This window comes from Nicotiana attenuata, unplaced genomic scaffold (assembly GCF_001879085.1).
Source record: "Nicotiana attenuata strain UT unplaced genomic scaffold, NIATTr2, whole genome shotgun sequence".
Classification (NCBI taxonomy): domain Eukaryota; kingdom Viridiplantae; phylum Streptophyta; class Magnoliopsida; order Solanales; family Solanaceae; genus Nicotiana; species Nicotiana attenuata.
Window position 1 is genome coordinate 53,504 of NW_017674418.1, and position 12,893 is coordinate 66,396.

The following is a 12,893-nucleotide window of genomic DNA, read 5'->3' on the forward strand; positions in this document are numbered from 1 at the left end:
ATATTTATAGAGGGGCAACGACGGTTCAGCGGCATTAGTGGCTGACCAATACTGGCATGCATTCAATGTTTTTGGGGAAGTGGACCGACGAGATGTTTCGGTCAGTTCGAACGCTTGCATCACGGGGATGAAATCATCACTAAGGTTTTCACGAATCCAAATCTTTTCATATCATTACATTCTAAGAAATGTAGGGACTATCTGTATACGGTAGGAATCGGAGAGCCCGATTTCGAAGACTTGGTTACACTCCGAGCCCGAGTTCTGGAAGCTCGAAGTAAGAATCAAGCCAGGCCCGGATGAGCGCACCTCGAGAAGCAAATCGGAACCCGTCTTGACCTACTTCGAGGGCAGTACAATCTCGAAGACACTCAAGAAAGAGCGGAAATTTCTCAAGGACACGTGGGTCAGGGCATGAATTATAGGATAAGATTTGTACGAAATAGTACAAGTCCGTACTAGGTCGTTATACAGTTGTACCAATAGAATTCTTTACCATAATTGGAAATGTACTGTATTAGGGTTTTCCTCCCTATATAAAGGGGACCCCAATCATTTGTAAGGGGGATCTCATTGACCGCAATAGAACACTCTACTCTGTTTTTCTTGTTTACCGTGCTCGATAATTGTTGTTCACCCTTATTGTCTTTGCATTATTGTTCATACTTTATTGCTCTTAGCTCATCTTGAGGCCCCTGAGATAATCGAGCTCGAGGTCCTTATTGCTCTAACAACACTGGTTTGGCTCATCAATTCTTCTTACTTAAACTTAATATTACTTGTATATTCACTGGTATTAGAATAAATCACATATCTTTAAAACCACAAATTATCTTTAATTGTTACTCACATTTTTCGAGGTAAACATTTTGATAATTTGATGATTGAGCATTATTCTTTATGATGTTTGAAAGTTATGTTTCAAATTAGAGCTCATTTAGAGTAGATTTGGGCACTGGATTGTGTATTGGATTGTTGAAATTATTCGAATGACAAGTTTATGTTTCAGAACTTAAGATTCGAAATTTGAAATTGCATTCAATAGATTGAACTACTTAAAATTTGAATTTACGAAGTTACGTTTGCAAGATAGAAGAACATCAGATTTGATTTCTTAAGTTGCATTGAAGATATTGTACTACTTCAAAGTCGAGGGGTATATTTTGTAAAATTTTGTGCAATGCAATATAACTTCAATAGTGACCCAAAATGTAAGTATATATGAAAATACCCAACTTTTTCCCTAAGAAAGTCTTCCTTATGATTTTACTAGAAAATAAAAAAGTTAGGGCGCAAATTATTTTAAAAAAAAGAAAAGATACAATGTAAATTAAAAAAGACTACATACGTTAGAGTTTAAAACGCAAAGAACTCTATTTTATCTTTGGAAAGCTTACATACATCAGGATTTAAAAGAGTGTAAATATGGTTCACATCTCATATTTATATATCTTTTTTCGTCTTGTAAAAAGGAAACCAATCCTGAATTCTAGATTATATTCACGTCAGTTGGTTAATTTCAGACTTGCAATTGGACCATTTATTCTTTAAGATATTACTACAATTTATTTTCAACCGTAAAATATGTATTTTAATATACATAGTAATATTTCTTAGATAAACGTATACTTGTCACACGTTAAAATTTATTTAGCAGTCCCTCCCCCCCCCCCCCCTAACACACCCACCCACACACACATAAAATACTTATTTAATTTTATTTAAAATTTATTTTAAATTTTAAAAATATCTTACTAAACTACTAGAAATTTGGCCAAAACAGACCGCGTTCAAAATTTTTTTTTTACGAAACCGACCAACTTTGGGCATTTCTTTTTGGCGCAAAAATGGAGGAAACTATTTTGGCGTCCCGCGAAATTTATTTTTAAGAAACCGACCAACTTTGGTCGGTTTTTCATGTAAAATAAATTAAAATTAATATTTAAAAAACCAACCGAAATCAGTCGGTTATTTCTGTCGATCATTTTAAAAAATCGACTGACTTCGATCCGTAATATTATATTTTTAGTAAAACCAACCGAAATCGGTCCGTTATTTTTGCGCGAAGATGCAATGAAAGAGTACAAATAAAATAATAAATTCTTAAATCAAAATGTACCAATGGTCTAGTGGTAGAATAATATCCTGCCACAATACAGACCCCGGATTGATTTGCAGACAGTACATTTTTTAATTACATAACTAAAAATACCGATCGACTTCGGTTGGTTTTTTCTTTTTTGGTCATTTATGAAATTTAATTGACCGACCGAAATTGATTGAAAATTGCGACCGACTTCGGTCGCTATTTATTACCGATTAGTCTAATTTCGACGGATTAAAGTTGGTCAAAACCGATAAATTTTTCCAGTTTTCTAACCGATTTGGATCGATATTACTGAACGATTTTTCGCAGTTTTCTAGTAGTGTTATGTAATTACTATCATTGCCTTCATTTTATCTGTTAGCAATGATAGATTGCATTCTTTTTCCTTTTAATATATCGAATCCACTTTGGATGTGTGTGTGCCTTTTTTTATTTGGGGGGGGGGGGGGAGGGGAGAGGGGTCATTAATGGAAGGCAAAAGGGTAAATGTATGACATGTTGCATTCAAATGGGAGTTCATTTATTCCTAAGTGAGAAAACTTCCAAAATTCATTGTTCTAAAACCATACAAAAACTTATGTTACGTGAACATATCGTTTATTAGAAAGTTTTTCTACGGCAGGAAGGTAATAGGTCAAAACTCGTACACATGCAGTATTAAATGTTTATATAATGATTATCATGTTATATTTCTTAACGTAAGCAAAACAATCCATGCCTAGAAAATCAATGCATGGTATTACACATGGTGTGAATGTAAATATTGGGAAAAAAGAGTATATTAAATGAATCATTTTGGACATAGTCACTTAAAAATATTCTTGTCTCTTCTAAGGAAAATGAAACTCCTCATGTATTCTTCTTTAATTTAATTCTTCTTTAATTTAGTTCTTCTTTAATTTTCAAAAAATGTTTCACTTCTTATACTCTGCATTTGGTGTCTTTACCATTTCTTCCAAGTTATTATGTCCTTTTGACTTTCTATATTCTTACATGCATTCCCATTCGCTTATTTTCACCTATAAAATGGTAATCACAAGCTTTTTCTTCATCATTTCTGAAAACCATATCTAATCTCATAAACCCTATAGTCATGAAGATGAATACTAAAGCTAGCACTCTCTTTTCCACATTAGTCTTTCTAGCCTTTTTCCACCTTTCTTTGGTTTCTTGTCGCAAAATAATAAGCAATGCTGGTGGAAACGGCTTCACTCTTGATCTTATCCACCGGGATTCTTCTCTTTCGCCTTTCTACAACCCATCAAATACTCCATCGAACCGCCTTCGAAACGCCTTCCATCGATCATTTTCTCGTGCTTCCTTCTTCAAGAAATCTTCCTTTGCTACTACTGACACAATCCAATCGGATATTTTTCCAATCCCAGGAGAATATCTCATGAAAATCTCTGTTGGAACTCCACCAGTGGAAATTGTAGCTATAGCTGACACTGGTAGTGACTTAACATGGACACAATGTATGCCTTGCGCTAATTGTTTCCAACAATCATCCCCTCTTTTTGATTCCAAACAAAGCTCTACATATAAAACCATAGGGTGCAATACTGAAGAATGTGCATCACTAGGGACTTCTTCTTGTGTTAGAGGAAATATTTGTGAATATCAAATGAGTTATGGTGACCAATCACAAACTATTGGTGATCTTGCTTTTGAGAAATTCACATTTCCTTCTACTTCTGGAAATAATGTTTCTATTCCTAATGTTGTGTTTGGTTGTGGTCATGACAATAGTGGCACGTTCAATAATTATACTTCTGGTATTATTGGCTTAGGTGGTGGTGAAGTCTCAATTATCAACCAATTGGATAAAGAAATCAATGGGAAATTCTCTTATTGTTTAGTTCCAATTCCATTACAATCATCTATTTCCAATGCCACAAGTCACATCAACTTTGGTGATAGTGCCACTGTGTCTGGTCCTAACGTTGTTTCAACTCCCTTGATAAAAAAGGAACCGTCTACGTTCTACTATCTAAATTTAGAAAGTATTAACATTGGAGATAAGATAGTGGATTTCAAATCTACTAAAATCACTTCTTCTACTGCTGGTGATGATGGCCAAGGAAACATTATAATTGATTCTGGTACGACATTAACGTTGCTGCCTAGTGAATTTTACTCGAGTTTGGAATCAATGTTAGTGGATTCGATCAATGCTACTAGGAGGGATGATCCTTCGGGCACTTTTGGTCTCTGTTACGAGTCTGAGAATGGTACTATTGATGCTCCCAAGATTGTCGCACATTTTACAGATGCAGATTTAGAGTTGTCGCCTTCGAGCACGTTTGCCGAAGTGGAGGAAGGTTTGGTTTGTCTTACAATAGTGCCAGTAGAGGAAGTTTCTATATTTGGAAACTTGGCGCAGGCCAATTTTCTAATTGGATATGATCTTGTTGCCAACAAAGTCTCTTTCTTGCCTACAGACTGCACTAAGTACTAAAGGAATTAGCTAGGATTGTGGAGATGGGGTTGAAAGTCATAATATATGTATAATGAATTCAAATGTAATTCAAATGTCATTCAGTTAATGTTAATGACTTAAGATTACTTCGATCTGATGCTTACCAATGGAGCTTTTATATGTGTTTAATGGACAGTTTTTATTACTCTTGGTGTTTTGGTCGATTTTCATTAGTTTATTATTGTGAAAGTTTATTACCAACTTTGTAAAAAATGGGCTGATTAATTTGGAAAACAATCACTATGATTTAACCATCTTATTGTTGGGCTTAAACGGCCCAATGACACTCTTAACATGGTGTGATATTGTCCGCTTTGGGCCAAGCCCGCACGGTTTTCCCCAAAAGGCCTCACACCATTAAGAGATGCCTACACCTTATATGTAGACTCCCAATCTTTTCAGCTACCAATGTGGTACTTTGTTCGCACACCCAACAATCTCCCCCTCGAACTAAGTTCCACGTGGCCCATTACCACGATCCACGGGTCAATTTTCGAGATTACTGTGTGCCACCCACATTGTTAGAGTATTATGACAACCGAAGCCCGCAACTAGCTTCTTCTTGTGTGCGTACCGCCCTGCACCATCACTCCGCCATCTCCATACTCGTTCCGCTGAACCTGGACTCTGATACCAGTTGTTGGGCTTCGGTTGCCATAATACTCTAAACGTGGAAAACCCTTATATCATATAACACTTATATGATACAGTTTTAATTATTTTACTCATCTTATTTTGAAAAACATAGTTATATGTCAACCCAAACAAAGAGTTCACTTATATATTAACTAAATAGTTCTTGCCCGTGCTAAAGCACGGGCCCAACAATGTGATCATAGAATGTTATTGGGACAATATTATTAGGACGTATTGTTGTTCAAGTTACAACTTTCAGTAAGATTTGCATCCTCTATTACGTTATTATATTCATCAATAGTGACGTTATTATATTCATCAATAGTGGCGTTGTGATGCACTCTTAAAGCAGAAAATTTATTACATATTTCAATTCATCTCATGAAAAAATGTTTAACACCTTAATGTTCAAAAATTAATCATGGACATTGTAAAATTTAGGAGGCGTAATAAATTTTGACAAAACAAACACAAAATTGAAATTTACAACGTACTGTGATCCATGTGGAACTGCATATAAGCAGGAAAAACAAATAACATGCTCAAGGAAAGACCCAAATAATAGTTATATTTTTCCATCTAAGCATATCTCCAGGTCAGGAAAATGGAAAACGACTACCATCCCTCCAAAAAGGGAATCTCCATTGCATTCAATAAACAAAAAAAAAAGAAAGAAAGATCTCCATTAACACATTTTACTATTAATCATTCTTTTCTCGTACATTAAATTTCCATGTGCTTAATTATTTTATTTAAGACTACAATCTTATGGTCCCTCTTTACCTCCTTCCCTGCTACATCTTCAAATCTGCCAACTCACCTTTTTTATAATCTTAGAATTTGAATTAAGAAAGCAAATCTCTAGCATATAACAATAATATTAATAGATGGAGGCTTTTAACATTACTTCAATCATAAGCAGGAAACCTAATCAGTAAATTTTAAAAATAAAGGGTATATATCACTGAAAATCGAGGGGTTTAAAATTATATTTGAACCTTAATTTATATATAGTTGAATAGAAATACAGCGTCTCTAAATAAAAAGAAAACCTTAGGTTAAAAAAGGGTAAAAGAACAACTAGGTACTATATAAAATTTATATTTAGCCACAAATTTGCCACTGCTCTTTTCCATCAAATACCACAAATGTAACAAAGGCAAAGAAACAAACCTCCAATGCCTACAATCCTGTAGATCGAATGAGTTGCAAGACAAACAAATGTCAAGCATAAATTATAAAGAATCGTCTTTTATCCATTCATGTCTGTAGCTGCTTCATCATTTCTTTCGTGGTAAACACTATTCCTTTTATCACTCTAGTCGATAAGAAGTTACCTTCTCTGCAATTCAATAATTTTGTCCAACAAAAGCTATTTTATCCCCTTTTAGAATACTAACAAATATACACATATAAGAATATAAACAATAACTAGCAGTAACAATGTGACTCCCTTTACCTCCGTGTACAACAAAGCTCATGACATGAAAATCATTTTGGGTTGTCCAACCATATGTGGGAACTCTCAAGTCGGTGATGATAGTTGAATCTACACAATAGCAACTGATAGGTTACAAGTACCTTGGGCATAGGTACTTTACTTTATGTTTTGATGATCTAACAAACTTACCATCCAGAACCAGATACGAAACCTGTTATACATCTACAAGACCTTGAGATCACAAAACTCCAGATTGGGATCCAGCGTAAGATATAACTCAACACTTCAGAGTGGAAGGAACAGCTGAGGAAACAGGTCCCTACCAGTTCCCGAGGAGACTGTATGAAGTCAACTCTCCAGCATGAAAGTTACTACCTGCACACGCTACTGCACAGGAACAGTGCAGCAGTCAACTTTCTATGGAAGGCTTTTTACCTACCTTGCTTAAATCATTATAAGTAATGTCACACAAGTATAAATACCATCAAGGAAGGTAAAACAACTTACTTCATGAGAGAACCAGACAAAAGACCTCAAGATAGCCTGGTACAATCATTCAGGTTAATCGACTCAAGATAATCTGGGCAGTGTGCTTTAGGTTCACAGGAACCAGATTAGGAACCTGATATCTTAGTGTTCCCCTGACAGAAGTATAAGTCAACAGTATAGCTGGAAAGCAACTGCAGAAAGTGACTGCCTGCAACTGTACACGTAACAGTTCTGCAGATAGTGCAACAGTCACTTCCCATTGAGATTGAACATCACCATTGTGAATTGACATCACTAAGGTAATGTCTTGTGTAGTATAAACCTCATGCAAGGGACAAGATTCTGGTTCAACACTTGCAAAATCAGAAAAGGAAAATATTCTCTCAAGTGTTTAAGAACCTCTCTCAAGAACAAAGCTGCTTCAACCTCAAGGACCTGATCCAAGATCGAAGACATCTTAAGTCCTTAGGTTGTTGAGTCTTTGTTATGTGTTCTTCATTGTAATTCCCAGTTTGCTTTCTTAGAAGCGTTGTCTTAGGAAGAAACCAAAATTCGTAAACTTTTGAGTTTATGTTGTGACTAGGGATAGTCATAAGCAAAAACCTTTGTGACCGTAGTGTGACAAAGTGGCTTGTGGTGGAAACATCACAAGTTAGTCAAAAGCCTTTGTAACCGTAGTGTGACAAAGTGGCTTGTGGTTAAAATACCACAAGTTAGTCAAATTCTTTGTAACTAGGATAGTTATAGAGTGGCTTGTGATGAGAGCATCACAAGTTAGTTGAAGTCTTTGCAATAGGGTCATTGTAAAGTGGCTTGTAATAGGGAGATTGCAAGTTAGTGACGTTAAAGCCTACAGGTGTAGATCGTGGTTTTTTTGATCCCCTTGTGTGGGATTTTTCCACGTAAAAATCCTCGGCCTTATTTACATACAACTTTACTAGCATTTACAGCAGAACCCCATAAAGGACCTGGTACTACTAATCAGTGGTCTCACACAAACTTAACACTGTACCAAACTGATATAGGACCAGATCGCTATACAGTTTGGTTCATCAGTACTTTCAGAGGAAACACATAGAGAACCCGGTTCTCCATACAGTCTGGTGGACGCACAGTCTCTAACAAGTGGTATCAGAGCAGGTTCTTCCTATCAGGATAACACCTAGGATGGATTCTCATGGCTGCTCCACCAAATCTTGAAAGGAGAAAACCAAAGAAGGAAAAGTACCGGGTACTTAAAGTTGCTAACAATGATTCGAGTGAGGAAGACAGTTACATGGCTTACTTAACCAAAAGGTTTCAGAAGATGGTCAGAAGAGATGGAGAAGTGCTAGAAAGGGACATCTCTAACAGATTAAAGAACAATGATCTTTGTTACAAGTGCGGAAAGGCTGGACACCTCATGAAAAATTGTCCTCTCTTGAAGCAAGAATTCTCCAAGAACTTCAAGAGAAAAAGACCAGCTGAATATGACTCAACCTTTGCGGATGGCACAACCAGATGATTATGAAGACAAGGACAACAAAGAGGTAAATTTTAGGGATGTTTAGAGAAATCTGAAATCCTATTCTCCAAGAAAACTCATGTCTTTAGCTAACGTATTAATCAATGCCTTTCATAGTTTTGTGGAGGATAGAGATTCTTTGACCTTAGAGTCAGCAGAATCTGAACAAACTAGAGTCGACTTAGTGGCTGTAGTTACTAACCATAAGAAAACCACTGAAATTTTCAGAAAAGAAAAGAATGATCTTTTGGCGGAAATTACAGACCTAAGGGAAATAATAGTGAAACCTTGGACTAAGCTAACACCTAAAAAATCTGGAAAAGGAAAGGAGATAGCCAGTGAGGAACACATTAGGCTTGAAAATGAGTTGAAAGCTACTAGAACTAGGATATGTGGTGAACTCGAGAAAAATAAGCAGCTTCAAGCTGAATTGAAGAGAGTAAAAAGTGACCTTGAGAAATCTCTCAAGTGGACATGGTCCTCAGATGCTGTCACTGCCATGTACTTCAAAAATAGTGGAAACAGGCAAGGAATCGGGTTCCAAAAGGAGAAAAATCCTTACAACCCTCACAGCAAGCACGTCACAGTTCCTGATAACTGGCTGTGTACCCACTGTGGGAACAATGGGCACTTCAAAAAAAAATTGTCTGGCCAGGGCTCAATCTGTTCAGAAAAACAAAGTGCTTACTAACAAAGTGACTACTAACAGGGGACCAAGTACCGCTCGTAAGAAACCAATGCTGCCTGCATGGACTAGAAAAGCCCTTATCCATCCCTTCTATCATAAAAAGGGACCTAAACTAGTTTGGGTTCCTAAATCTAACCCATAATTTAGATGTGCAGGGAACAATGGGAGGAAGCAGACTGCAATCGATCATGGACAGTAGATGCTCAAAGTACATGACTGGAAATTCCATGAATTTTCTCTCACGGAAAGCCCTGCAAGGAAGGGATGCACCCTTTTGAAAATGGAAAGAAGGGGTACATTCGAGGTATGAGGAAGAAAAACAAGGTAGAAGTTTGTGTCTAAGCTGGAGATATGAGCTGCTTGAATGCAGTTGATAATGATTTGAAGACTTGGCATAAATGATTGGGGGGATACAAGTTTCCCACTTCTGGAGATATTGATGAAGAAGGACCTGGTCCATGGTCTGTCAAATTCAAAGTTCAAAGAACACGGAGCATGCAATTCCTATGGGAATACTGAGCAGGAGTGAAAAGAGGCGCATGATTAGACCTCTCCTGAACAAAACCCCCTATGAGTTGCTGACTGGAAGGAAACCCAAGCTGACTCACCTAAGAACATTTGGGTACAAATGCTTTGTTCTCTACAATGGAAAGGATCAGCCTGGTAAATTTGATGCCAAGAGTGATGAAAGAATCTTTCTGGGATATTCCTCTGAAAACAAAGCCTACGAGGCTGCAACAAAAGGACACAATGTGTGAAATAAAGTGGAATTCTTGTCCAAGATATGCACAGTCACAAATCTTGTGACTAGTGAGGTGGTGCTTGTGGCCAAAAGATACAAGAATGTCTACACTGATGATTTTATGTCCCGGCATGGTTGTGATCTAACATGCCTAAGTGCCGTTAATGAATGATGATGCTGAATTATGGTGAAGATAACTGGGCATGTGAGTTTCTACTTGTTGAACAAGTTGGTTATGGAGGACCTGGTTCATCGGCTGAAGCAGTCAACACTGCTTGCTGCTTGATAAACAAATGCATGATCACGTCCCTCCTCAAGAAGTCTCTCTATGAACTGCTCAATGGGAGAAAAGCCAAGTTAACGTACCCGAGAGCCTTTGGATGCAAATGTTTTATTCTCAACAATGATGGAAAAAGGGTCACAAAACCAAACAGATGAAGATGGAGAATTCACAAATGCTCCTGGTAAAGCTATAGATATTGCCAATGGAAAGACTGATTTGATGAGTCAAGTCAAGCAGAAAGATGAAGGAGAAGCATTAGAATCTCCAAAATGGCACAGAGGAACCTGGTCCCTTGATTATTGGCTATGTTAAGAAGGAAAGGTACAATGCTATAAAGTGTTTTTCGGCAACATATAACTCAAATCTATACTGTTAAAGGTATACATATATGGCAGTCTCAGGACAAGAACAAGTAAGAGTGACATTGCACTTCTAGGAGTCCTTGCTCAAAATTTTCAAAAATAGTCACGGAACCTGGTTCCTGTGACTCAGGTTAGTAGTCTCTTCAATACTTATATGCCTTTTTAAGCTGCTGAAGTGTCATGTCATCAATTTGTTTCTGTCTCTCCTCCTAACTTTTGAAGTCCAAAATGTTAAACCTTTTCTAAACTGACCAGTTGCCCCAAAAAGGAACTTCTCTATCATACACCCTAATAAAACCGAGTCTTTTCTACAAAACCAGAATCAACCTTGTCTCAAAGTAATCCTTCTTTCCAAATATGCCAAAGCTGAACCCAACTCTCTCACTTACCAAAAAACTAACTCCATCAGAATCATAACCCCAAGAAGTCTTTGGTAGATTTTGATGGAAGTGTAACTGAAAGGGAACAGGGTAGATCTAATATTCTAGAGCGTGAGGCTGAAGTTGCGGTTGGATTCGTAGAAATGTTGAAGAATGGAGAAATTGGTGAATATGAGGACTGAATGAGGGACCTGATCCCTCAATTCCTTCTCATGAAGTTAATTTTAATGATGATCTTTTTCTCCTTGAGTTCTGTGTATAAACGAACTTTCGATCAGTAAAAAGGATTCATGAAAAGTAGGGTGATTGATGGTGAAGTGGTGTGAGCTGCTGATGTGATTAGAGAATGAAATGAAATCTTTTCCTGTGAGAAAGAATTAAAAAAAAAGAAAAAAAAGGAAAGTTAGCTGAGAAAGATGCAGCAGATGATAAGGGTAAACAGATTGAGAAGAAGAAGAGGGAGACATGGTTGCTCAGGGATAGAAAGGGTAGTGTAAGTGAGGAACCTGGTTTCTTACAGAAGCAAAAGATTAAGCCATTAGATTTGGAGGGAGAAGACGTTGAAGTCTCAAAAGGTGCTGTAAGGCAGAGTGTTGACTCTAATATTGCTGAAAAATGGAGGAACTTCTCAACATTGTTGAGTTCCAAAGATAGACTCACCTCTTTGTTCCTCCAAGTCCCAATGTTTCTAAAGAAGAAGTAAACACTTCTATGTTTTACGTGATACTATGATGCTATATGTGCATGGGACTGAGTCTGTTCTTGATGAGATGAAATTTGGGGAGATTCTTGGTGATCTGATTGATGGTTCAACCTACTCAGATAGGTTGAGAACCTGGTCCTCGAGGACCCTTGGCAAAATAGAATGCTAAGTTGAAGGGTGAAAATGAAAGATTGAGGAAACAGGTAAAGGAACTGAGAGAGCAGATGATCATTGATCAAATGGGAGTAAATGAACGAATGGACAAGCTCATCAAAGCCTTAGCATCTTACTTTTCTTCCTACCCAGTGATCCATGTCCTTCACTCCGTCCCAATTCCCTTGAATTCTTACCTTCTTTTGATCCCTATATTTGATGACATTGGTACTTCAGTTGTTTAAATTGTCATATTATGTATTGTTGAAGCTACTGTGCTTTTATCATAATTACTCCACTATGGGCAATCACTCTATTTTGGGCACTGACATTCACTTGTTGTTCTTGTTATTGTTTATGCCGTGTTGCCCAAGTGGCCTGAGTTAATGTTGCTGAACTTCTTTTTGGTGGTACTTCTTCTGTTATTCTTTTTGATGATGGCAAAAGGGGGAAGTAATATAGGTGTCCACATGGGGGAGGAACATAATCGAATTGATATGTGTGTTGTGCATGAAAGATGGCTCTGCTTCGCAGGGGGAACGTGTTGCTGATGGCTCTGCTTCGTAGGGGGAACGTGCTGAAAACAAGTTGATTATAGGTCTGATCTGCAGGGAAACATGTGAGGAATCTGGTTCTCAAGAGGAATAATAATTTTATGTTTGTCATCATCAAAAAGGGAAAATTGATCTAAGTTACTCTATGTCATGTTTTGATGATGACAAACGTTCTCAACATACTGGGTACGGACCGGATGCGATCAGTGCAGATAAGGAACCTGATTCTCAGGGAATAATTTTGGGTTTGTCATTCATCAAAAAGGGGGAAATTGATAAGCTATGGTACTTTGAGTTTTGATGATTTGCCAAACATTCTTGAGGAACTAGTTGTGATCAGTTCCTTAGGTTCGGTTCTCATGAGGAATATGG

General features: G+C 37.2%; 1 protein-coding gene across 1 annotated transcript; it reads left to right on the forward strand.

The window, feature by feature from the left end:
• The first annotated feature begins 3,072 nt into the window (after positions 1-3,072).
• LOC109218643 (aspartic proteinase CDR1-like) lies at positions 3,073-4,680 on the forward strand. Its single transcript, XM_019383016.1, has one exon. It carries the CDS (start codon positions 3,201-3,203, stop codon positions 4,563-4,565), a length of 1,365 nt encoding a protein of 454 aa, XP_019238561.1. The 5' UTR covers positions 3,073-3,200; the 3' UTR covers positions 4,566-4,680.
• The last annotated feature ends 8,213 nt before the right edge of the window (positions 4,681-12,893 follow it).